This window comes from Netta rufina (assembly GCF_964035555.1).
Source record: "Netta rufina genome assembly, chromosome: 5".
Lineage (NCBI taxonomy): Eukaryota > Metazoa > Chordata > Aves > Anseriformes > Anatidae > Netta > Netta rufina.
In genome coordinates this window covers 49,261,226-49,285,081 of record NC_140128.1, presented here as the reverse complement: position 1 = coordinate 49,285,081, position 23,856 = coordinate 49,261,226, and the positions used below count along the sequence as shown (strand labels likewise).

The window sequence follows — 23,856 nt, the reverse complement described above, 5'->3', positions numbered from 1 at the left end:
TCCAGGCTGTGTCTGAGGGTCTCACGTGCAGGGGTAGCAGTAGACACACACAACCATTTTCCTGCTTTCTGCCCCACTTCCTTTCAAACACAAGCACTTTCCCTCTGTAATCAGACTTCCCCACATATTTCTGTTTCCTTTACTTTCTACAATGCAAAGTGGTGAACTTGGCACTATTGATTTTTTGCTTCTTCCCTTCCCTCTCCAGAATGCTTAAGATATTTTTGGAGCCTTTCATCTCTGAGCTTTCTGGGGAGAAAGCAGCACACACCAATACATCAGCTGTCAGTCTGCAGCTTCTCAAAGACCCGGCTTTCCACCCCAGAGCTGTGCCTGTTTTTCAGCGTGACTCGCGCAGCACTGATGCGCAGCAGAGCTAAACACCGGGGCTGTGGCTGGGGAAAGAAGGGGCTCTGTTTTACAAGCGGGTTGGTGCAAATTTGTGATGAGATACAGGGTAGAAAATAACCTCAGCAGAGAAAGGTGGCGACTATAACCCGAAGGTTGACATTCAGCGGAGTTAAGAAGGCAAATTATGATGGCAATAAACCCCATGCATTTTGGGGTCAGTGCAGCCTTAACTGGATACCCAAATAGCAGGATGCAGTAGATGTGTGTAGAAAATGCTGTATTCAGCCCCGGGCGTCAGGGGGCAGGGAGGTCGGGTCAGGCTGCTGCTACGCCTCCGGTTCCTGGGGAGCAGGATTCAGAGCCAGGAAATGTTGGAGCTGCCACACAGGGACTTTGGGGCTCTGAGTCGTGGAAGTGCAGAGCACTGATGGCTTTCTACCAGGAGGGAGGGAAAATTGGACGGAACTTCCCCTTGTGTGGCATTTAATTAAATTTTCTAGCACTCAAGATGATGTTGGTCTGTGCTCAGAATAAAGGTATCGGCTCTGATGGTTTCTCCTTACCTTCACTCACCCCTTTTGGGTGAAAGTTTCACGATTTCCTCTGCAGCAAGGCGGGCTGCTTGCAGAGGTGCACACACTCCTACTGTAAGCAGCAGATCAAATAAAAACTGAAACAAAGCCAAAACTTTGCAGTGGTCTGGGGAGGGGAGCTCATTAGCTGTTTGCAGAATGGGAGCAGAATTGTTGAAGAAAAAGAGGTTTATTTTGTTTTTTTTTTTTTTTTAAATGGAAATAAATTAAGAGAAAAATGAGGATAAATGGAAAGGGAGAAATGTGTTGTACATTCCTCAGGGATGTAGCAGGGGGCAGATCTCATCTTCAGTTCAGAGAACAGAACAGGTTGGTATTCAGGCTTCATTTCATGTGAATGATAATGCAAAAATTATTTCTGCAAAAGAGCTTTAAAGAAAAAAAGCAATCCTGCTGAGCCGGGTTCTGAAATGCAGTTGATTATAGCATGGATGGAGACGTTGATAAAATTAAAAAAAAAATTTTAGTAATTTAGATAAATGATTTTCTTCTAAATCCAGCATTTGCAGGGCTTTTTGTTTGTTTGTTTGTTTTTCCCTGAGTGAATGGTTCCAGACCTCTTCCCTTGGACCTGGCTTTCTGAACTCTGCTCCCAGAGCTGCCTGCGTGCGGGGCTGCGGCTGGGACCACGGGGGAGCGGTGGCACGCCGCCAGGCGCCCGTCCCCTCCCGTCCCCACAATGTCCATGGATGGCCAGTGTTCCCGAGAAAAACAACCCCAAGACTTTAAACAAATTACGCTTAGTGGAAACAAACTTCTTCTGCCCTCCTGTATAATGATTTTGGATAATGTGTTGGCTGTGTGCTTGGAGGACAGCAGAAGGAAGGGAGGGAAGAGGAGGACGATGGAGCCGTGCACACACACAACTTGCTCTGGAGGGGCTGAGAGGTTTCTGAGCATGAAGTGCTTTTTAACTCCCAGCCAGCCTTCCTGCTGGAAGGTGAGCAGTGTAGTGATGAGGACATTTATCTAGTGGTTGCTTTCTTCTGTATATGGATTTGTAAAACTTGGGAAGGCAAATGCCTCGTATCTGGTGTTTTCTACAGATTTTGTACAGCTTTGACGCTGTCTTCCACGTCATTCACCTGATCTCTGCTGGGTTCTGGCGGTAAGCAGCAATGACATGAAACCAATACCCAGCTGGCCTTTTTTTTTTCTTTTTCTGAAAGCAGAATAGGAAATACAGACCGTAGCCTACTTTGCAGAAGAAAGCACGCCATGGCTATGGTTTCTGTTTTTTCAAGCTGGTGCTGATAAATCTTTTCTCTCCCTTCTGTTGCTATGGCGTTCGTTCTGCTCAAAAACAAACCTTGGGGTGATCGAGTCGAATGCAAAGATCGTTTGGAGAGAGAGATGCTGAAAGAGAAGGGAAGTAGGAGGGCTCTAATTCCAGCTGATGACAAACAATGAATTCAGTGTTTGTCTCAGCAGAGGGCCATCAGAAATTTTGCACTGTACTTTCAGTGACTTATGATTGGGTCTGATACTCCACTTGAAAAGGCTCCTTTTTTCCCCCTCAACCCTTTTTTTTTTTTTTCCTCCCAACTTTTTTGCCTTGGTATATAAAAGGAAGGTGGAACACTTCCAAATTCCACACGGCTCAGAAATATTTGCTTTCCACAGCGTGGCCCGGAACACAGAGAGCTTATTCTTGCGAGCGGTTTGATCCTCCAATCCATGAAATCTCGGATCAAATTGTGAAGGTTTGTGTGGCCGAAATGTACCTGCTGCCCTCGCTGAGCCACTTGAAGCTGAGCTGCCCGTGGAGCAGCTGCCTGAGCGTGCTGCTGCATCCAGGATTGCTTCATTTGCGAGGGAGGAGGCCGAGCACTGTTACAGGGGCCCTTTTTGACACTTGCTGATTTGCCTGTGCAAATCCTGGTAGGTGCACTCTGTTTACGTGCTCGGCATACGCCTGTTGGTTTTAGCTGACACGAGTGTTGTGAGGAAGTTACCCTGCCCAGATGTCTTACGTTTCTGGAAAACGCTCTGCTGAAAATGCCTGCATATGCCTTGAAGGCTTCTTCTATTCTTGGGTCAGGGCTGAAAGGGAGGACTGTGTTCTTGTTTCTGAGTGCTTCTGTGCAGATTGAGCTGCAACTGCAGCAAGAACATGGTGGGGTAACCAATCTCAGATACTTCTTGCTTCTCACTGTTTTTCAAAGTGGAAGCCCTGAAAAGGATTAATTCACGTTTTTATACTTTGGCAACTGGGAACTTTCCGACTCCGTTGAATGGACCCTTTGTTTTGGAGTTTCCCTCCAGATATGATAGACAGAGGAAAAAAAAAGTCAGGAGAAGCTGTGTGATCATCTGAGATTTCTTCTAAGGATACTAACTAATATTTTGGAATTTGGTTACAAAAGTAGATGGTCTCCTTCCATGTCCTTAGCTAAGCTTTGAGTCACATCATTTTGCCTTGGTTCTGCAGACACTTAGATTTGCACTGCTCATGGGAGCCAAAATGTGCTAGCACAGCCAGGCCTCCTGGGGACTGCCTTGCCATACCCCATCAGGTCCGTCTTGTCTGTCTTTTGCATCATCTTCCCATGCAGAGGGTCTGCTGCCCGCCTGTAAATGGTGCCTCTGAGTCTCCTCAGAAGATGTGCAATATGTTTTCCAGTCTCATTAGGATCTGCGGGAGTACTTCAAAGATAGCACTAGAGCCTCAACCTGTGGCCATTAGCAGGAACATATTAAGGCACTCCTTCACTCAAAGCAGAGCCATTGCTACACGGTGGGAAATTACATAGGACAAAACCCAAGCTAACGAGATGGTGAAGATGGGGCATCTCCCGGCCATTCCTCCTCTCCCTGCCAATGCCAGGAGCAGAGGCAGCCGTGGGAAGGCACGTGCCCGTGCCTGTAGGAGCAGATGCCATCTGCAGCTTCCGCAGCATGCCTCTGTCCTACATTTCGAAGATGTTTCACTCGGCTATTTGCAAGTGTAAGTTGCCGCTGCTGCAGTGCATCTCACAGCTCCTACAGGTGCAGCAGCTGATGTTGTGGTGGCTTTTGTGCTGCTGGCAGCCGGCTTGTTGTCGAGAATGTCAGCCTGCCTGTTATTTACGCTGAAAACGTTGCGGTCCGATAAGCTTCGTGGGATTGGGGTGTTTGGTGGGGACCTGAGGAGGTCTTTAGTACATCACCTCGATCAAAGCAGATTCAGCTTTAAATTCAGATGAAGTTATTTAAGGCCTTGTCCAGTCAGGTCTGAAAACATCAAAGGGTGGAGATCCTCCGGCCTCTGCGGGTCTCTGTGCTGCAGCCGGGTGGTCCTCGTGGTGCAGGGTTTTTTGCTTGTGTAGCAGGAATCTTTACTTTTTGGATATATGGCCTGATGGGATGAGTCTGAGGTTCCACAATGACATTAAAGAGTTCTGTAAGGGCTTGTGTCTGCATCCCATCAGGTCCAGGAGCCTTGCCTAAGATTCCTCAGGAGATCCCCACCTCCACCCTCTTCCAGTACAGGTAGCCGCTCTGCTCCTTGAACCCTGCCGTGGTACTGGGAGCAAGCCCTGTGACACATCGCCTCCCTTGTTGGGCCCTTCCCTGCTGTCTGGAGCTGAATTTCTGCCGAGCCCATCCCAAACCTGTATTCCCCTACCCAGCTCCCTGCCAAAGCATATTTGCTGTGCTCTGGGTGCAGCGCTCCTCCCTGCAGCTCGGTGCTCTCCCTGCAGCAGATGAGCCTGCAGTGATCCTGAGCTGCGTATTTGTTACCTGTGCTACTGCCCTGGGTGCTGCTCTGCGCCGTCCCGAAGGGTGAAGGGCATGGTAGGCGTTCCTCTTATTAGTGGCACTAATTATTGTTGGCTCATTCCTTTTGTGCGTACGTGTAACTATGGGGAAGAGAGCTGAAGTGGGAAATACTTGCTCAGGGTGGAGAAGCAGCACAGATAGGCCTTTGGATGAAGGATGCTTGGCAACGATTTCACTGCTTTTACATGAAGTTAGATGTGTACTGCTGAGAAGTAAATTTCTGAGTAAAGTTTTTTGGCAGCCAATGAAATGTCACTTCTCAGGGATTTAGGTGATGTATCAAAATAAAGGCAGTGTATAAATGCCACTTGTGTGATGGGAATGCCTTGGAGAGGGACGAGAGCCTCAGATCCTCCACATTTTAACAAAAGGTTTCTCTCTGGTTTCTTCAGCTTGACCTCACCAAACCCCTTGAAGACCAGGGCCCTTTGGACGTGATCATACATAAACTGACAGATGTCATCCTTGAAGCAGACCAGAACGACAGCCAGTCTCTGGAGTTGGTGCAAAGGTTCCAGGTAAGCGGCTCTTTCACAGCCCTTCTGCCCTTCAAGCTGGAGGGTGATCTTGGTGCAGCACATCCAGCCTGTTCTCTGTGCAGTTGGTGATGTTTGATGAGAAGAGCTTTCAGGAACACTGCTGCACTGCCCTAGGGAGCCCACCAGAAATTTTGTCAGTCAACAATGGACTGTGGATAGGTTTGACATTGCATTGGTAAGCTTAATAATAACTGGTTTCCCACAAAACATTGTCCTGATGTTGTTCCAGACGTGCTAGCGTTGTCTACAAGGAAAAGCAGGTACTTGTAGGGCCCTTTACATATACCTGTCTGCATGATAGAAAATACTGAATTAATTTGGCCCAGTCCTGTCCAGTTGTCCTGCTTCCCGGAATGCTGATTTCTATAAGTCAAGGCGAGTGTCAGCATTTTTGTCCTCTAATACAATCCTGTTCTATTAACTTTTTTTCCTCAAGGTACAGAGAACTGTTTTCCCAAAGAATTCCTCTCAGTAGTCTGAATAACGATGCGTTTATCATTTTAAAAGGTGGTGTTCCTGGTGGATAGCTTTGATCAAAGGTATATTCTTTTCTTTCAAAGAGAAGCAAAGTTAAATAAGGTATTTTGAGAAAACTATGAAATATGCTTATGTCAGGTGCAAAACCAGCTCAGACAAATTCTGCAGTTTTGACAAGTTTGCTGTCTTGGGAAATCATGTTCTGTTTGCTCTGCTTAATGTTCTACTCCTAGTAATGCAGAAAATATTGTACTTAATGGAGGAAATGTTCTCTTTGCTCTAGTTACAAAGCTTCCCCACTTCCTCCCGCCTGTGTATTATTCAAATTCACCCAGGAGATGAAAAGTTTGGCTTGTGGGTTTGGCCCTCTGGCACCAGTTCTCTGAAGAGTAGATGAGGAGCATGGGCACCCAGTTCCCACAGCGCTTGAAATTTCAAATGACCAAAGCAGCATGTGGAAAGATGGACTTCAGGGACCTTTTGCTAATGCTCAGAGTCTTTGCCCGTTTCAAACGCCAACTAATTTGGCTTCATAATGCACATATTGTTGGTAAAAGCTGATGCCCAAAGATGTGAAAGGGCACACACATGGAGTTGGTCACAGCTGTGTAAAACTCATGAGATTCATGATTCCCAATCTTCCCTACATCAGTTGCATTCCTGAGTGTGAGGCACAGAGATTTGCACCTCTGTGTAATACTGTGGCACCTCCACTTTTCCCTGGAAAACATGCTGATAGGGAAATTGTGTAAGCATTAGTGAACAGTTAGTGTGTGGCAATAGTTAGTATCTGAAACACATTTCTTTTATTCCTGAGCAAGAACTCTTCAATGGTTATTGAATATTTTTAGTAAGAATTTCAGCTAGCCAACTTACTGCATTTAATTGCTAAGGTCATAGGCTGTTACTTCTGCAAGTATCTGAGTGAGGTCTGGAAGAAGCAGTGCTAAGTATAGAGGACATATTTTCCTTAAGCTGCACTTAACTGCCAAGGTGAAGTTCAGTATGAAATGGGGCAGAGCACTTTGCAGGGAGAGCCCTGGCTTTGGCTGAGAACTTAATGGGCTGTTGTGTCAGTGTGACAGCTGCTGCTCCAGTGGAATGCTATTAGAGGGAAAGTGACCTGCTAGAGATAAGTCCCTTGCCCCAGTAAATTTCTTTAAGTAATCACAGTATGATACCTTGACATTACTCTCTGTACCTTTGCTAGCATTTAAAGAACGTAATCCATTATTTTTGAATAGCTTAAATATCGAAGCTTTGTTTTTAAACCTATTTAAATTAGAATCTCAGTGAAAATGTGACTTTTATCTAATGAGTCTGTGGGATGGATTCTGAGTGCTGAGAGATAAGTGGTGTATTTGTACATTTACACATTTATCCTTTAGTTTAGGGACTTGTTCTTTGTATTGTTTTTGATGGTGCTTGCGAAAGAATTATATCACCTGAATAGAGATGCAGTGGCCTAAAACAACAGAAAATGTTAAAACCCGAACAAACAAAACTGCACCTACAGACCAGAAACCTAACTCCCCCTTCTGAAGTCTCTTCTAACATTCCCAAATGCTTCAGAGCCACATAAGTTAAAAGTCTATCACTGATCCTCTGGCAGTTAATTTTTTCAGATGCTGATATCAAATATAGTAGTAATTTTTAACTACAGACTATTAGAAATTAAATTGTTTTTAACTTTCAGAAATGGTAAATGTCTAATTTGCATATAGTGGTTAATGGAGCATAAAAATAAGATATGTATTTTGAATATTATTTCTGTCTTTAAAGCTTTTGTCAGGAATAAGGTATTTTATATAGTGCAGCTTGATTTTTTTTTTTTTTGAGAAAATATAACTTAGTTTCAGTATGCAATTGCTTACTGCAGAGATCTCAAATTTCTACATATTTCTTTACAATGTACGTCGTGGCAGGGGCAGGAATAGGAGACCATACATAAAATCTTGGCAGAACTTGCAGAAATCATACATTTCTGTCAGACTAATCAAATTTGTTTGCTGTTGGTGTGCATGACGGCATCAGTTTCACTACCTTGACTTTCTGATCAAAGTCAAGATGCTGGGGGAGCTTGGCAGGTGGGAAGGAGTCTCACTGTTGTGCAGGGTCAGCCAAGGCTGTGAAGAAAACCAAGCATGCTCCCAGCAGGCTTACAGCCTCCTTACGCACTCCCAGTGGAAGTTTAGAGAGTTACGCATCAGAAACAGCTGTGCTGAAATCCCATGTGGCAGGGCGCACAGGATGGGGACCCTCCCACTGATATCAGCTGCAATTCTTCCCTTCTCATCGTCCCGGGGCTGCTGACCTGCCAGCATCTCCTGCGGCCAGGGCTTGCAGGCTGTGGATAGCGTTTCTGTTCCACATGCTAAAGGAAGCAGGGCAGTAGCATTTCTGTGCTTTGCTGTTCCTTAGGGCTGTGCTGCAGCTCTTGCTGTCTTTGCTAATCTTGAATATCGTAAATCTTTCTTTTCAGTGGACTCCGAAGGAAGCCATTAACAATCCCACCCCCCCACACCTTAAGATTTGGGGCTAACAAATCTGTCTGCTCCCTGTGTAGGCATACACAGCATGGCTTTTCTCTCCCATACTGCCAACTTCAGCTGTGTTAACATCACTGCCCCTGTTTCCATGTGCCTATTTTTTTTGTTGGTAGCATGGTCCTTATCACACAGTGTAGAGGAACAGGAGACCTCCCAGGTCAGTGATTTGGGCTGGGGATGTGCTTCCTGAGGCATGCTAACTCCTGTATCGGTGAGAACAGTCGTCTCAGGTGTACCAGGGAGTCCTGGAGAGTACCAGCAGAGGTATTTGATACAGGAAGGCAGATCCATTCTGTAGGATTTGCATAGCGATGAATTGATTTAAATATCTGCAAGGCACGAGAGCATTCTGTTTTGTTACCTATTTTTGCAGACCTGTCTGCTGCCTTCTAAGAATAACAGAGAACTAAATGGAAAGCAAATTAGCCAGGAACAGGGTTGGGTTACAGTAGAGTAAAACAGAAATAATTGTAATCCAGGAACCGGATAATAGGGCTGAAATTCAGTTTTATAGTCTGTCTGACCATCTCCACTATTTTGTTATTAAGAATACACCTGCCTTTCTATGCCTTAATTTACCATCCCCTGTTCATAAACTGATCTCTATTTATTAATAAAGGACTTTGTGATTTGCCTGTAAAAATTTCTCGTATGCTGATGGGAAGTTGGAAGTTTTCCTTTTGGTAATACTGGAAATTTGTATTATATGTCAAATGTTGTAAGAAGCAAAGTATTGCTCACACACCTGGAGCATATGGAACATCTAAGTCAGAGCACCCTTAAATTCTCTGAGATCTGTTAATTAAAAAGTAATTGTATCATTAGAAAATCTATTTCCACCATAATACCTACTTTCTGTATTTTTTCCAGAGCACAAGTAATAGAGATGGATGGAACTGAGGATAAGGTCTGAGTAAGTCAGATGCAGAAGAAATAGCTTCCTGTCTCCTGACTTGATTGGTTAATACCAATCTTGTTAAATAAATTTGTTCAACTAACAGTTGAACTGTATGGGAAAAAAAAATGGGTGAAAAACACCCAATGGGTGCAAAGCATTGCCTTATACCAGTCTTCTGTGCAGGTGAACTCTGCTCATGTGTTAATGACTCCTCTGATCTTTCATCTTCGTTACACGTCACTGGTAATGGTGGGGTTAGTCTCTTTTGAGCATTTTTCCATATTGGAATTTGGCACTGCTGTGCTTGCAACAGCAGGCTTTGGCCAGGCATCTTCTAGAGCGGCTGCTGTAGGGCTGCACTAAGAAACTTAATTCTTTTTATAAATGCTTGGGTACAGCTGCCTAGTGCCTTCAAGGCCTTCATATTTAGGAATATTAAATTGAACTGCAAATGACAATATTAAAAAAAAAAAGTATGTTAGAGAAGAACTTGATATTCTTTCTTTTCTCCCTGTCATTAATCCTTGGTTGTTCAGTAAACAATGTATAATCTAATCTATCTATTTCTTGAGGATGCCATCTTCCTGCAATGAAGTAGAACATAATGCCTAAAGAATCAGAAAGGAGTTCAGGGATGTGGGTTCAATTCATGCCTTCATCGTGTCATCTAGGCAATCCCATTTGCATCCCCAAGTTTTTATTCTGCAAGTCATAAATGAAATAAAATAGCATTAGCTCCTTTTTGAGATTAATATGAAGAGCTCTCTAATGTCAACTCACAATGGCTGTGATAAGGATTTTTTTTTTTGTCTATTTGGAGCTCTGAAACAAACTCGTAGTAGCTATAATTACACCTAATTTACAGACCAAGGGCATTTAGCTGAAGAAGACTTTGGGATTGAGCTTTCCGAGGTCTTCATACTGCTTGGATGTGTGGTCTGGACAGCAGTTCCTCTGGAGAGTATTGGCAGCTGCAAACCAGACTCCACCTAAGATTAGTGATGAGTGCTTGGTGATCTCCTCCAAAGCTGCAGTGAAGACCATGTGCAGCACCAGGTGAAGTTCATGAAGTGCAAAGTGGAGAAAACTTCCAGTTTGCTCCATAGGACACATAGGCCCTTAACGCTGCAGAACATAGAGATGATTAGTCTCCCCTCCTACCCACAGCAACACTGGGCTCATCTGATTGAACATAGATCATTTGCCAGCCAGTAAAAGCAAACAACAACAACAAAAGCATTAAAGTCCTTGGTGGTTCCTTCTTGACCAGAGGAATGTGGGGGAGAAGTCAGGTGGGAAGAGTCCGCAAGGGTCCCTTTCACTTGCTGGTGCTTGGTTCCCTTCGCCTTGATAAGAAAGAGAATCAAACAACTCCAGCTCCTGCCCTCCAGACAAAGTTTATGACTTTGAAAGCTGAGTCTGTTTTGGCTGGTGTAAGCCACTGCTGACTAGGGAAACTTTGTTGTGATTACAGCAAAATACTCCCTGAACAGCTGCCTGTCATAGCTGCACAGGGGCTTGGGTAGCTCTATTCATTGCAGCTTCGTACTTGTCTGTTCCATTCACACTGATGGCCCAAGTGATGGAAAATCAATAGGGTTATTAATTTGTCTTTCTGACATTTTGTTGAACAGGTTCTCTTTGCATTAGCCTTCTTGAAAAGATGGATCACAAACGATTTTTATTCCTAGACCTCTGCTGGCAGTTAATGAAAACTGAAAACATTTCCTACCCCTCTATTCATCCCCCCAAGCCCTGCCCCATATTTCCTACCGTTGACTTTCCTACTGTGAAGTTGTCCAGGAAGAGCTCTTCTGTTCTTGATTTATTAGAAGGGTTTAGGGCTGGGATGAAGGGAAATTAGGGAGATATTTTGGAAGGAGAGAAGTTAGGCATTACTCTTGTTCTGGAGGGTGGAGTGCATTGTTCTTGCTGCACTGATTGCTTTCATCAGAAGTATCAGCTTCAAAAAGATGATTTGGGTATGTACTTGTGGAGAGAGATGATGCCAGTGCATTTTTAGTTTTTTTTTTCTTTTTTTTTTTTTCTTTCTTTCTTTCTTTTTAATATACTAGCCCATTGTTATTCTACTTACCACCTTTGTACTCTGAAAATACTTGTGTGATTCTTTTCTTTTTTCATGTGCTCCGCTGAAAAAAGGGAAGTGAAAAATCAAAGGAAACTTTCAAAGCTTAGAAGTTTTTTTCATACTGGAGGGGCCAGGGAGAGAGAGAGAGAGAGAGAGTTGAAATGGTCTATTTACACTTGAATTCACAGGGCAGCGCCTGTGTTTTTCCCATTTGAAAAATAATTCTCTTATATTGGTGTTGGAAGAGCCTTGTAAGCAGGCAGAATTAACTAAAAATCTCCCTTCCAAGTGCTAACTGTTTTAGGATGGCTTTCCTGGGGATAGCTATTTGCAAAATGAAGCTGTGGTGGACTCCTGAAGGAAAATCAAGGAAGCTGAGTACTCAAAGTTACTTTCAGATGTGAAATTAATAGAAAAGGAACAGAGGAGGTTTCTGTCCACTGCCCTGTGCCACCACCCTCATCCCTCCCAACCACTGTAGGAATCTGTTTAGGTTTAAAGAGACAAACATTTTTGAGATTAGTTTTTATTCAGGATCCACCTTACCTGTACCTTTCCTCCTGGAAAGAAGTGCCCATGAAAAGAGAGCATCACCACCCAAGACACTGAACAGGAACTTCTATAATTTAAGTCTGAATCTGATGCAAAGTCTTTAGATAAATTTTGTTTCTGTCTATACATGTTTTCTCCCTTGAAAAACGTCAGTTTGTTGTTGTAAGCAGTCATCTCTGTGTTTCTGTACACAGGAAAACACAAATCCAAACACTGTTACTGTTTCATTTGCTAACATTTTTATATGGAGCTTTTGTTTAATCTTAAACAAAAGGTTATAGAAGTTTTATTACTTAGTAATAAAATCGAGTCAATGAGTCAGTGAGTATCTCTTATCATCTAATGACCTAATATTTGCAGTAGATACTGTATAAACTTTCTGTTAAAATATTAAAATGGAAAAAAAAATCATTAACTACCTTTTTTGGGTAAAATGACAATCAGTTCTCTTCTCATCTATATATATGCTTCTCAAGAAAAGCTATTTTTTAATCTCTGGGCTATATCCAGAGGTATTTAATAGGGAACATCAGATGCTTGGTCTCTCATTTGATTCTCTCATTTGAAGCTCTTTTGATTTCAGGTTTCTTTGCTGGCCTTCTGCCAGTAACAGGGATGGTTCAGAGGATTACTGAATGCCAAGCTTGGAGTACAAACAAAGGAGGATCTGCTAAAAGTCCTTTTTTTTTTTTTTTTTTTTTTTTTTTTCTTGTTTGCTTTTATTATGTCAAAGATTAGGAAGAGGAAAACACAGACATTGTCTGGGTCAAGCTGAACTGCAGCCCAGGGACAGCCCTTTCAAAATACTGCAGGGAAGCCTAAATATCCAACAGATTGTTGTCTGGGTTGTTGGAGCCTACAGTTGGATACCAGTCTTTGGTAAATCCATCACAATAAAGTTCAGTTCTTTTGTTGGAATGACCAGAGAAGAGCTGAACAGTAAAAGCTGAAAGGTTGTGATTTACTGAATACAGACCCTTGGCTTCAGTGTTTCTTCTTTCTTTCTGCAACTGCTTCATTTTCAAGTTCACATTTGTAGTAGCTCAGCTGCTATCAAAATTCTTAGATGCAACCATTTCATGTTCATCGACAGATCTGTATTTCTGGTGGTGGAGCTATTCTGTGCCATGAGAAGAATGCTACTGCTCAGGCTAAATTGAGAGTTTTCTGGTCTGTAAAGCCATACATTAAAAAAAATGTGGTTGCTGAGTGTGCAGCTGTACCTAGTAAAGAATCGAAGTGTACAGAAGATCTCATATATGCTACCGTAATTATTCCTGTGAAGCTGACAAAATTTTCCTATTGTATTCTCCTGTTGTGGGATGTAAGTGTTAAGGTTTGGACTTGATTTTCCTTTAAAGTGCTTTCCTGCACGTAGATACTGGAGCTCTTTCTTTTGCATGTGCTCAAAGTGTTGGCAGCATGCATGCCCAAGGGGAGGCCTGGCATTTGCTTTGGGGATCCTGCTGCAACTCAATGCTTCTGCTTTTGAATGCAGGGTTAACGCTTTGTGATGGAAATCCAAGCAACACACAATGCCATGAGAACAGATGCAGAGTTATAAGGACCTGAGCGCATTTAAATGCTTCTGTCCCTGAAACAGCTCTTCAGGAGTTAACCACTAGCTGTGTCCAAGGAGAGATGCCCTATACAAATACATCAGCCTTGTTCTGTGCTGACAGACTTCTGTGCCTCAAAGAGCAGGCCATTTCTGGATTAGCTAAAATGAGAGCTGTGTAGCCAACCCCCAGATTAGCTCTAGGAGACACTCACTTCTGGTCCCGGTCCTTTGCTTTACTCAGTTGATGCAGGTTTTTATGGCCCTTTGCTGACAGTCTCTGAGCTTTGCCATTCCTGTGCCCTGTGGCTGACTACTTAAGCCTATAAAAGAAGAATATCTGAAGAATAGTTTTTGAAACATGTTTGATGCCAAGAAATTTTATTTTATTTTATTTTATTTTATTTTATTTTATTTTATTTTATTTTATTTTATTTTATTTTATTTTATTTTATTTTATTTTATTTTATTTTATTTTATTTCATTTCATTTCATTTCATTTCATTTCATTTCATTTCATTTCATTTCATTTCATTTTATTAATAAAAAACCAGCTTGCGTTCAGGCTCCTGTGTATGTTTGAAGGGGCTGTTGTCTTTCACTGTGAAGTTCTTTTCAACACGAGCAGGGCTTGTTAAAGTCCTCCAGGCTCTAAATGGCTTCTGAGAAACAGCCCCCACCTTCATGCTCTTTGGTTATTTTGTGTTTGCCTTCCAGAGCTCTTTGGAGTCTCCTTAAGGCAGCAGGATGAGAAATCAGTCACTGGAAAGCCAGCTACGATGCTCGCTGCTGTTGAAGCCTTGCCTGGTGTAGCAGCGCCTCAGGATTATGCCTTCATTGCTGTTAAACTTCATTATGCTGTGTCAAGCTTAGTGCTTGGATGATCTTATAATATGGTTTAGAGCTATTATCGTTATAAATAAAGCACCATGAAGTTTCCTACAGAACTCATTAAAAAACACTTGTACTTCTGGAAATACATAGAGTAACGTGAGCCAAAATAATGTGGAATATACCTGAAGACAGGGCAGGGAGGATAGTCAATAATGCCGAGGTGAGCATCAGGAGGATTTGGGAAGCTGCACAAGGAACCAAGAGAGGGAAACGTCATTCTGTCCTTGGAGGGGAGTGGAGGGGATGGAAACTGAAGTGAGGACAAATATATGTGTGAAGGGAAGGATTAGTGTGTACAGAGTGGGCCAGGATGGGCAGAGTGGAGCTTAAATTCAGTGCGGAATCAGGACCAGAGGGGCAGTCACTGCAGTACAAAAGGAAGAGCTGGTACACCCGTCAGAAACACTGCAGGATGTTTGCTGTTAGATCCGTGTCGGGATCAGGTTGCGGAACTGTAGGTCTCACTCTGTTTGCTGTGTGCTCACACGGCCCCCCAGCACCATGTTGGCCGTCCTTCATGTACCACCCCGTCCCTCTGCTCACAAAGCTGCCCAATGTGTGGTAGCTTCCAAACTCTTCAGATGAGGCATAGAGGGGCTGAAGGAGCCATGTAGATGTGTTGAGATACTCCAAGTAACGTTTCATGATCAGCAAGTTTAAACTAATTCCCTAATCACGGGATCATTCCAGCCTCACAAGGTGTCTTCTGGCTGTGTGAAAGTGCCTGCGCGCACGGACACACACGGGGCTCTGAGAGGCGTTAGTAACAAGTTTCTCTCTCCAAAAAGCAAATTTATTCTGTATGTGGAAGCTGACTGCTTTGCTTGAAACTCTGAAAGTATTGGGGACAGGAGACTAATGAAAACTGTTCACAGTGCTGATGACTTGAAACAAACCCAGCTTGTGCTCCAGGGAGCCAGAGGGGGCTTTTTGTCCAGGGGCGCTGCAAGGGTGAGGCAGCAGCTGGGCCTGATGCTTGTGGTGACAGTCCCTGGGAAAGGCTCTGTCCCTCACCTTTCCCAGGTAGCAGCGAAGCTGAGCATACCTTTAGGGATATATAATAATATATAATTCACTTTATTTGTTCTGCAGGGGTTATTTATTCTGTCAGACATCTAGTGCAGCTGAAGTGTGCCTTGTGGCCCTGTGAAGGAAAACTACTTCTATGTTGTGGCTGATGCAGTGGGTTCACTAAACCACAGCACTGGATCCTCTTAGCCTCAAGAGAATAATCCCTTTTTAGCAAGCCATCAGCCCAGACTGTGCAGTCAGCAGCAAGAGAGTTTGCCAGTGCTGGGTGCCGGGGGAGAACTGCTTCCCCAGTTAGTGTCTGGAAGAACATCATTTGCCAGGGACATGAGTCTTTTCTCTCCCATCTCGGTGCCTAGAAAAGTGCATCTCCTGTGGCCACCTCATCATACACCTTAGTGTCTTTTGGAGCATGTTTTTTTTTCTCTGAAGCAACTGAAAAAAGGAAGTAGGTTTTCATGAAAGTGTGGGACTCGCAGGGGCATTTACCATGCGTGTACATGAATAGATTTAAACAAATGGAAATGTAAAGATGGCTTTCAGATGCTGGGTTAAACAAAGCCAGATGCTAACTTCAGAAATGTCTGTCCTATTTTGGATGGGATAAAATGGATTCTTGTTTATCCATTGACTTCATGGGGTCAAGTTCAGGCAAGGATGAAAAAGTGGAACTAGGCTTCTGTTCAGAGAAACAGAAGAAGGTTTTGTAGCCATGGGTGGGTTTGCAAGGGCAGTACCATCAGCTGTCTATACGTTCATGGCCAAGATGCAGCAGAGCAGTCATGACTTCAGGGAATGGGGAGCTGAGTTTGCAAGGAGGACATCCATGGGAACGTTACTTTGCTTTGTGGTGAGGAGAGAGCTTAGAAAAATGGCAAGATGGGTGCTTTGAGACCTTAATGAAGACACAGTAAAACAGCAATCTTCTCAGCTCAGCCAAAAAAAAATCTAGCCTTTATCATTCATCTTGTAATACAGCATTCAGCACAGCTAGAGGACAGTAATGATAACAACATTAAAGAACACAGATGTAGTTCTGAGCTTAGCTCAGGCAGTTTTGATGTTCGTGTGGAGTAACTCAATACAGGGCTGACCCCAAGATAGCAGCATGTCATCCTTCTTCTCCTAATTGCTCTTCTTTGCCCTGCTCACAGCTGTTATTGTGGCACTTTGCCACTGGCTCCCTTCTGAGTTGATGGGGTTGCAGCGCAGGTTTCACTGCTGATGGTGAGTCTACAGGAGGAATTTGCCATCCTGAAAGAGTTAGCTGTCATGTTTGTGTTTGTTTCAAATGTCAGTGTCTAGACTGTCTGGTCACTTTCTGCATTGCCAATTTACTTTTGCCTCCTCTAGCAGAGAAGCTGGACGTTGACTGGGGTTTTTAACTTTATTCTCTTCTCCATCTCAGTATTTTCCACAGTCTTCAGCCAACCTAATACCTTTTTTTTCCTTTGTATTTGTTTTGCAGGAGTATATTGATGCTCATCCAGAAACCATCATCCTGGACCCTCTTCCGGCTATTCGAACGCTTCTGGACCGATCCAAGTCTTACGAGCTCATTCGGCAAATAGAGGCGTACATGCAAGGTAGGCCAATTGCCTGCTCTCCCAGGAGGCTTTTATTGTGACTCGTAGGGAAGCAGCTGGCTTCTGGAGGTTGGCTGTGAGGTGTCAAATAGTGGCTTTGGGCCTCTCACATTCTTTAGCTCCATGGGAGCACAAACACCGAAGCATTCCAGTGTCACAGGATTGCATTCTGGACTCCAGTGCTCTTCTTCTTCAAAGTATGCAAAGGAGGTTTACATCCGGTTAAGAACATGATATGGGTTTAATGGACAGTGTATTTACTACAGTGAGCAACCCCAGAAAGCTCCTGGAAAACATTCTTTCTGTGCATGCTAGTAAATTGAAATAACTCGACAAGCTTAACAGCTTATCATAAGAATCCTTAGGCTTCACCAGAAGGCTTGAATTTTGGGGAGATTTATGGAAGAAAAAAAAAATATTTTGGAAAAGACTGAAAGAAATTAAATTCTAAGTAGAGCTAAGATATTTGAGAAAGGCTGGAAGCTGGAAGCATGCTCAAGTTAATTGCTTGGAAGAAACATAAACGCTCCTCTGGTGCTGGCTGGCTACCTGACACAGACTGTTGCCTTTAATTGGTATCATTAGAGTTGCCATCCCATATTTGGAGGTCATGCCTCTTAACCTGAATAATGCTATCATCTTACCATGTTAACTGTTAGGTTAAGTGAGTCTTTCACTGCCTTTCTATTTCTTCTTTTGCCATTTTCTTGAAATATTTCTTGGCTTTTTTGTTCAGTTTTAGATCAGCTCTTGAAGCAACTGTTTCATACATTAGATGACTATAATTTAGGGAAATTGCATTTCTGAACTATGTTCTAATGTGGTGTTACTGCAATTGCCATTACAATTGTGTTAGCACTATTTCATGGGCACCTAAGAAGTTCATCAATTTGTATTTTTATAATTGTGGATTTTATAGATGTATTGTTTGCATCTGACCTGCCTGGCCTCATAAGTAGTGACTTTATGACCCTCTCAAGTATGTAAAAGTATGACCGATAATTGCAGCACTCTCCCATATGCTTTGGAATCTCTTTACAAGAAAACGTGCAGTTAGTTTAAAAGGACTTTTTTTCTGGAGTAGTTATTGCTGTGTGTGAGTAGGAAAAGGGTTCTAAGGGAGACCTGTACTCCGAGGAAGGGATTGGTTTTTGTTCTAGGAGCAGAGAGATTCAGGATGGGTTTGTTTGTTTGTTTGTTTTTCCTTAAGTTATTATCGATATTGTTGGTGGTGTTATATCTCTGGGAACATTATACTCAGGAGAGCATCCAGTGTTTCCAAGGACTTTGAATTGCACGTATCATGGCCTTCTCTGGTCAAACTGGTGAGAAAAAAGAGTAAATTTTTCTTCCTTAAGGAAGAGTTAAAGTGTCAGTTAAAAGTGACATGTTAAAGAGAAGCTGTTAATAAAATCTAGGAATGAAGTAGAAAAAGGCATCACCCATTTTCACTGGCTGCTTTAATGTTAGGTGACCATATCTACACCCACCCCAAGTGCCCCTGCTACATCTCCGCTTATTTTTTTCTCATCATCAGAAATATTACGGCAGAGACCTTGAACCAACTTTGTACTTAGGAGGGGAAATCTCAAGAGAGCTGAATAATTGGCTAACTTCTCACTCTGGTCCAAGTAGACCAGCCTCTGTATTCCCACATGTAATCATCTGTGGTGAGAAATTCAGGAGACCAAAAAAAGCTGCATCCCTCTAGACTTTGTGGTGTTTTTTTTCCCCTCCTTGTTTTCACCTGCTAAACTGTGTTTTCTGCTCTGCAGCTGTCATGTCGTATCCCAAGGCAATGAGCACTTAGAGAGCTCAAACAAGAAGTAATACATCTGTAAATAGCATAAGGTCTTAAGAGTTGCATCTTTTTTGTTCTGGAATTTCAGAAGGAAGTCACTACCAAGAATAATATCCTAGTATGTAGCTGCAAGGAAAAGAACCCATTTTATCAGAGGATACAAAAGTGACGTGGTGCACTAAGCTCAGTGCAAGGGATTCCCTCTTCCAAAGGAATGCCATAAGCTCTGGAGGGTTCGATATATGTGTAAGGAGGAATGTTCTGCTTTTGAAAACCTTTAAATTTCATCATCTGATTTATAGGGCAGTTTTGGATTCAGGTAATCCTAACCTCTAATTGAATTACATTGTAAAGTACCTGTAAACAAAGTAGTCTTCATTTATGATCTTCAGTTTGCATTTCATTTAAGCCTGTACACCTTAACAGAACTGTATAATTAAAGATTCATGCCAGTTGGGCTGAAGGGAGGATGGACATGTGTTCTGCTCTCTCCATTTTGCACAATGCTGAATCCTGCTCCGTGTTGCCTGCATCGTTGGAAACGTCGGATGTTGCTGAGGTGACCGTGTTCTGCAGCAGTAGGGCACAGTGTTATACAAACAGCTTGACTTTGAATGAAATTATCTTTCGGATATCCAAGTTAATGCCTTTCAACTGTGAATTCTCCATATGGCCTGAAAAACAGAATCACTATATGAAGTGCCTAAAACTGGGCACCTGGACATTGTTAGGATTTCTGGAAGTCCTTTCCATGCTCTTTATGGAGTCAAATATCTTAATAATAAGCATTGTGATCCAGCCTCACAAGAATGGTCTGGAAAGATGTTTTGTGGCCCAAGCTTTGCCTTTTGCAAGCTTTGTCTATTTATTTTATTTTTTATTTTTTTGCAAGCTTTGTCTATTGCAGTCTGTAGCCCTTAAATGAACAGTGAGAACTACAAGCAGGGAAGAGTTGTACGTGCAGTTTAGTGCCAAGCATGGAGCTGAACCTGAACTTTCCAGGTCCTAGACTGGCACCAACCACTCTTTCCGCTGCCACCTGTGGAAACACAGGGTTCACAGAACTTCAGGCTGGAAGGGGTCTCAGTCGATCATCTAGTCCCCCCACTGCTCCAAGCAGGACCATGTCCAGCTGGGCTTTTATATCTCCATGGAAGGAGGCTGAATGACCACTCCGGGCAACCTGCTCCACGATTCACCTTGACCCCACCGTGTAACAGGGTAGGATATAGCTAACACTGGGTGCCTTTGTTTTTTTCAGTTCAGATAGTGATATCTCCCTTGGAAGGAAGTAGGACTCTCTTCTAAAAATATGTATACATATATGAAAAGCTATTTTAGCATTGATTTTCATGGATATATTTTTTTTTTCAGAAATAGTCCAATCAGGGCTGTGACTTCCTCTTTTTCCTGTTCTCTGTTATTTTGAGTGCAAGCTCGAAAAGACCTAGTCATTCTGAAACCTTCACTTCTAAGTCTTTTGAAAAAAGACTTCAAAAATAAAGTTTGCACTCACTGCTTGTGTCCTACATAGCTGGCAGGTCTATCTTGAAATAAATCACTGAAAAGATTTTTTTTTGGCGTGGCAGTTGAGTTCTCTTGGCAGCTGTATGGCTTTGTTTACTTATCAGTGAAGAATGACTTGTGATACAAAAGTATTCTAGTTCAGCTTCTGTAATGTTTAGTGAAAGATTAGGAGCATTATTTAACAAAATTCATTTTTTCAGATTATTGTATGGTTGGGGCTGGGTCAGCCTTTTGAAGCTTCAGCCTCATGAAAAATAACTAAATTCTCTGAAACCGTCTTGAAAAGCTGTCATCTTACAACCTTGGAGTTCAAGATCTGACTTCTTAAATTATGGTTAAGATGATTACAGATAATCACTGTGAGTAGGCTTGGGAATATAGCCTTTTTATTTAAAGATTAAAGGCTTTTAAATGTAATAGTAATAATCTAAACTGAAGGAATTAAAATCAAAACTGATCAACTTGCTACGCGCTAGGTGCTCTGTCTAGTTAATGCTTACATATAAAATTCAGCTCCCTTTTTTGTCGCCTGAAACTTTCTGACTAAAAGTTTCTTCAGTGGTTGAGCCTCAGATATTGCAGACCCTGGAGTTCATTTCTATAAATATTTTCACCTGTTTTTTTTTTTTTTTTTTAAAGTGGTTTTAAGAGTTCTCATATGAACCTAGTTGTGGTTCCTGAATTCCTCTCTCTCCTAATGATCTTTTTTGAAATAGGGGAATTATTCCCTGAGGACAGTTGAAACAATACAAAACCATTTAGCTGTGATATTTTCATCGCAGTGTGGAACTGAATTCATTTATGTTTGACTGTTTACTATTACATGAGATGCTGTTGCTGTGTGCACTCCTTTCTGATTTTGGGCAATACTAAGGAACAGAGCACTGCACCATTCGCTTTTCCCTGAATTTCTTTTTATTAGATTCTGAGTCTCTGTCTTAGAAATACCTCTTGAACAACTGCATGTATCTTTTGTGCCTGGGAGAGCAGCTCAGCATGATGTAATGGGTAAGGCACTTGATTTGTGACTGGGTTTTCTGCTTGGTGCTGGTTTTGACTTGCTTCATGACCTCAGGCACAGCACGCCACCCTTGTGCATCTCTTTCTTCTCCTGACACTTGTCTGCCTGTCTCTTCCCTATAGATGCCACGTTTTTCCAGGCAGGAACCTCTTTTCCAAATATACGTACACTGCCTCTGATGTTGAGCAATGTGAGTGGGCGGTGTTTTATCAGAAATCAGAGGTCTATTGTTGAGTAGAAACCTGGGTTCTTACAATTCAACAGCAAAGAAAGTAGTTTGACTTTGTATTTTGGAAGTTATGGAGGATGTACATATCTGGAGTGGGGCATACTCAGAACTTCCAAAAATGAGGCCACCCAGTTAAAGTGCCTGAAAATAGCTTCATATACATAGCTATACGTTCACCTTTTGAAGCTGTGGTCACTGATGTGTGTGGCCTACTTTAGTTAGCAGGTTTGGCCAGAGGGGAGGGAGAAGAATATTCACACCGGTCAACTTTAGGCACCTCTATCTATATATGAAGCTCATATTAAAATGAAAAGAGAAATCTGTTTTTAATTTAAAGGCCCTAAAATCATCCACCTGAGCTCACTTGTCAATGTAGGGATGTGTCACTAAAACAGCTGAGTTAGAAGGCTGGATGTTAGTTACTGCTATAGCCAGGCCAAGTTTTGGATGCAGAAATCTTCTTTGTTAATTATATGTTCTCTTCCCTCCAAGAGCACATACAAACAGATGTCTTATTACCTCGCTCCAAGTGTGGTGCATCTTCCCTCTCTGCATTTTAATTTCTGTCTGAAAACTAGTGTACAGTCATGGAGGGAAGTAATGGGAATGAAATTAAAATTCTCTGCAACTGGAAGGACCTTGACAAAGGGCATCAGCACACAGCAGTGTTGAACATGGTAGTGCTGTGTACTCTGGCTGTCAGCACCTTTGTACATCTCAGCCCCACTGTGCCAAACTGGGAAAAATCTGGGGCTTTTGACCCAAAAAGGTGTCACCTGGCATCTTTTTTATAAAAGCTCATTCATTCACCTAGGATCAGGTTTACAGAGGCAAGGGCAAGTTGGTATTGCAATAAAAAAGGCCAGGCTTTGAAATTTAAAGTAGACAGCTGCTTCCAAAGGACTACTCCTATCCTGAGAGAGGTAGCAGGAAAAGAAAGAGGGAAGCCACAAAGGGAAGCTGGAATCTCCTGTCTTGTACTGTTGCTTGCTCTTGTCAAGGTAATTTACAAAAGGATTTGTGAGGTAAGAATGCTGAAAGCTATCCATTTCATAAACAGAAAATAGGAATATTACTTTTCTTTCCCCTCATACCCTTCTTCCCCTTTCCCAGAATTTACCATTTTGAGCTGTCGGAGAAGGTGGGGGGAACCAGAGAGCTGGAGAGGCCGATGTGGAAATGAAAAAACTTGCTCATGATCCCAGTTCTTCCAACCAGGAGCGGTATTCTCCTGGCTTGATACTTCTGGCCTGCTAAGATACATGAGCTTGACATTGTTCAAGGAGATCCTGCAGTCCAACACAGACACAAAACCCAGAGAAGAAAATACAAAGCATTTTAATGGTGTTGGCTCATAGCATGCCAGAACTCCCTGAACCAACAAACAGTTGCCTTCTATCCCAGTAGGTTTGATGGTCAGTCACTAAGCTTTCCAGATAAGCCTGTCTGTGAAGTTCAGATGTTATTTTTGGGTGCCGTTAGGTTTACTCTTTAAATCTTGTGTGCCTTTTCTGGCCAGATATGAGGATTCTGCTTCCCACTTTCAGTCTCCTTTGCTTATCAGCGTCTAGAAAGAAACAAAGCTGGCCCTTTTATCCATTTATTGCATGCTAGTGTTGGTGACTTTTGCTTTACATCTATATGCATCATTTCAAAGCATGTGTGTACTCGATAAAACTGAAAACATGGAGAAGTTTATAGCAATTTAAGCAAGACCTTTATGAATTTTGTGATTGGAGTTTGGACGAACCAGAAGAAAGCCTGAATCGGCTTTTATGAGGTAAAATCACTGCACACCATTGTCATATGGCTTTTCTAAGACACCTTCAGTTTCTGTTTTAAGAACAGAACATCGACCAATTCTTGAAGGTTATGCTTTCTCTAGAATTAGGAAAGGAGGAGCGAGGATTCTTCTTATCATTCCTCTTTGGCATACTCTTCTTACAGTAAAGGTTGGAAATGGTTGGAAAGTGCTGATTTTTTTTGGTCTCCTGATGTGTAAGCACTGTGTATGAGGTGGAAATGGAGATATTTAAATGCATCCATAGGCAGGCATGGCTGTATGGAGACTGTCAGCTCTTCTGGAATGTCCCTGATCATGGTTCAGGTCACTGTGCTGCTTCTATATAAAGGAAACAAACCACTGATTCTGCAGGATACAGCTTAGATCGATGAAAATGGAAAGGTAGGACACTGAGAAGAAGGTGTGGTGGTGTTACAGGTGTATGCTGCACCCTGTTGTGACCTGTTTGGTGGGCAAGAGGTACTTAGAGCATGTTTCAGAACTAGTGGGATTTGTAGTGAAATATCCAATTCGTTCAACTTGTTAAACTCTGTATGCTGGGGGTGAACCACTCCTTGTTAAGTCAGGGGAAAATAATTGGAGTGGTAGGAATTGTGC

General features: G+C 42.6%; 1 protein-coding gene across 1 annotated transcript in view; it reads left to right on the top strand.

Annotated features, from left to right (window-relative positions):
- The window catches only part of ITPK1 (inositol-tetrakisphosphate 1-kinase), a 140,332-nt gene that overhangs the window by 62,127 nt on the left and 54,349 nt on the right, over positions 1 to 23,856 (top strand). Inside the window, exons 4-5 of the mRNA XM_084287305.1 lie at positions 5,099 to 5,224; positions 16,760 to 16,877. Of these exons, the coding sequence (XP_084143431.1) occupies positions 5,099 to 5,224; positions 16,760 to 16,877 (244 nt within the window). The remainder of the gene's footprint in view (positions 1 to 5,098; positions 5,225 to 16,759; positions 16,878 to 23,856) is intronic.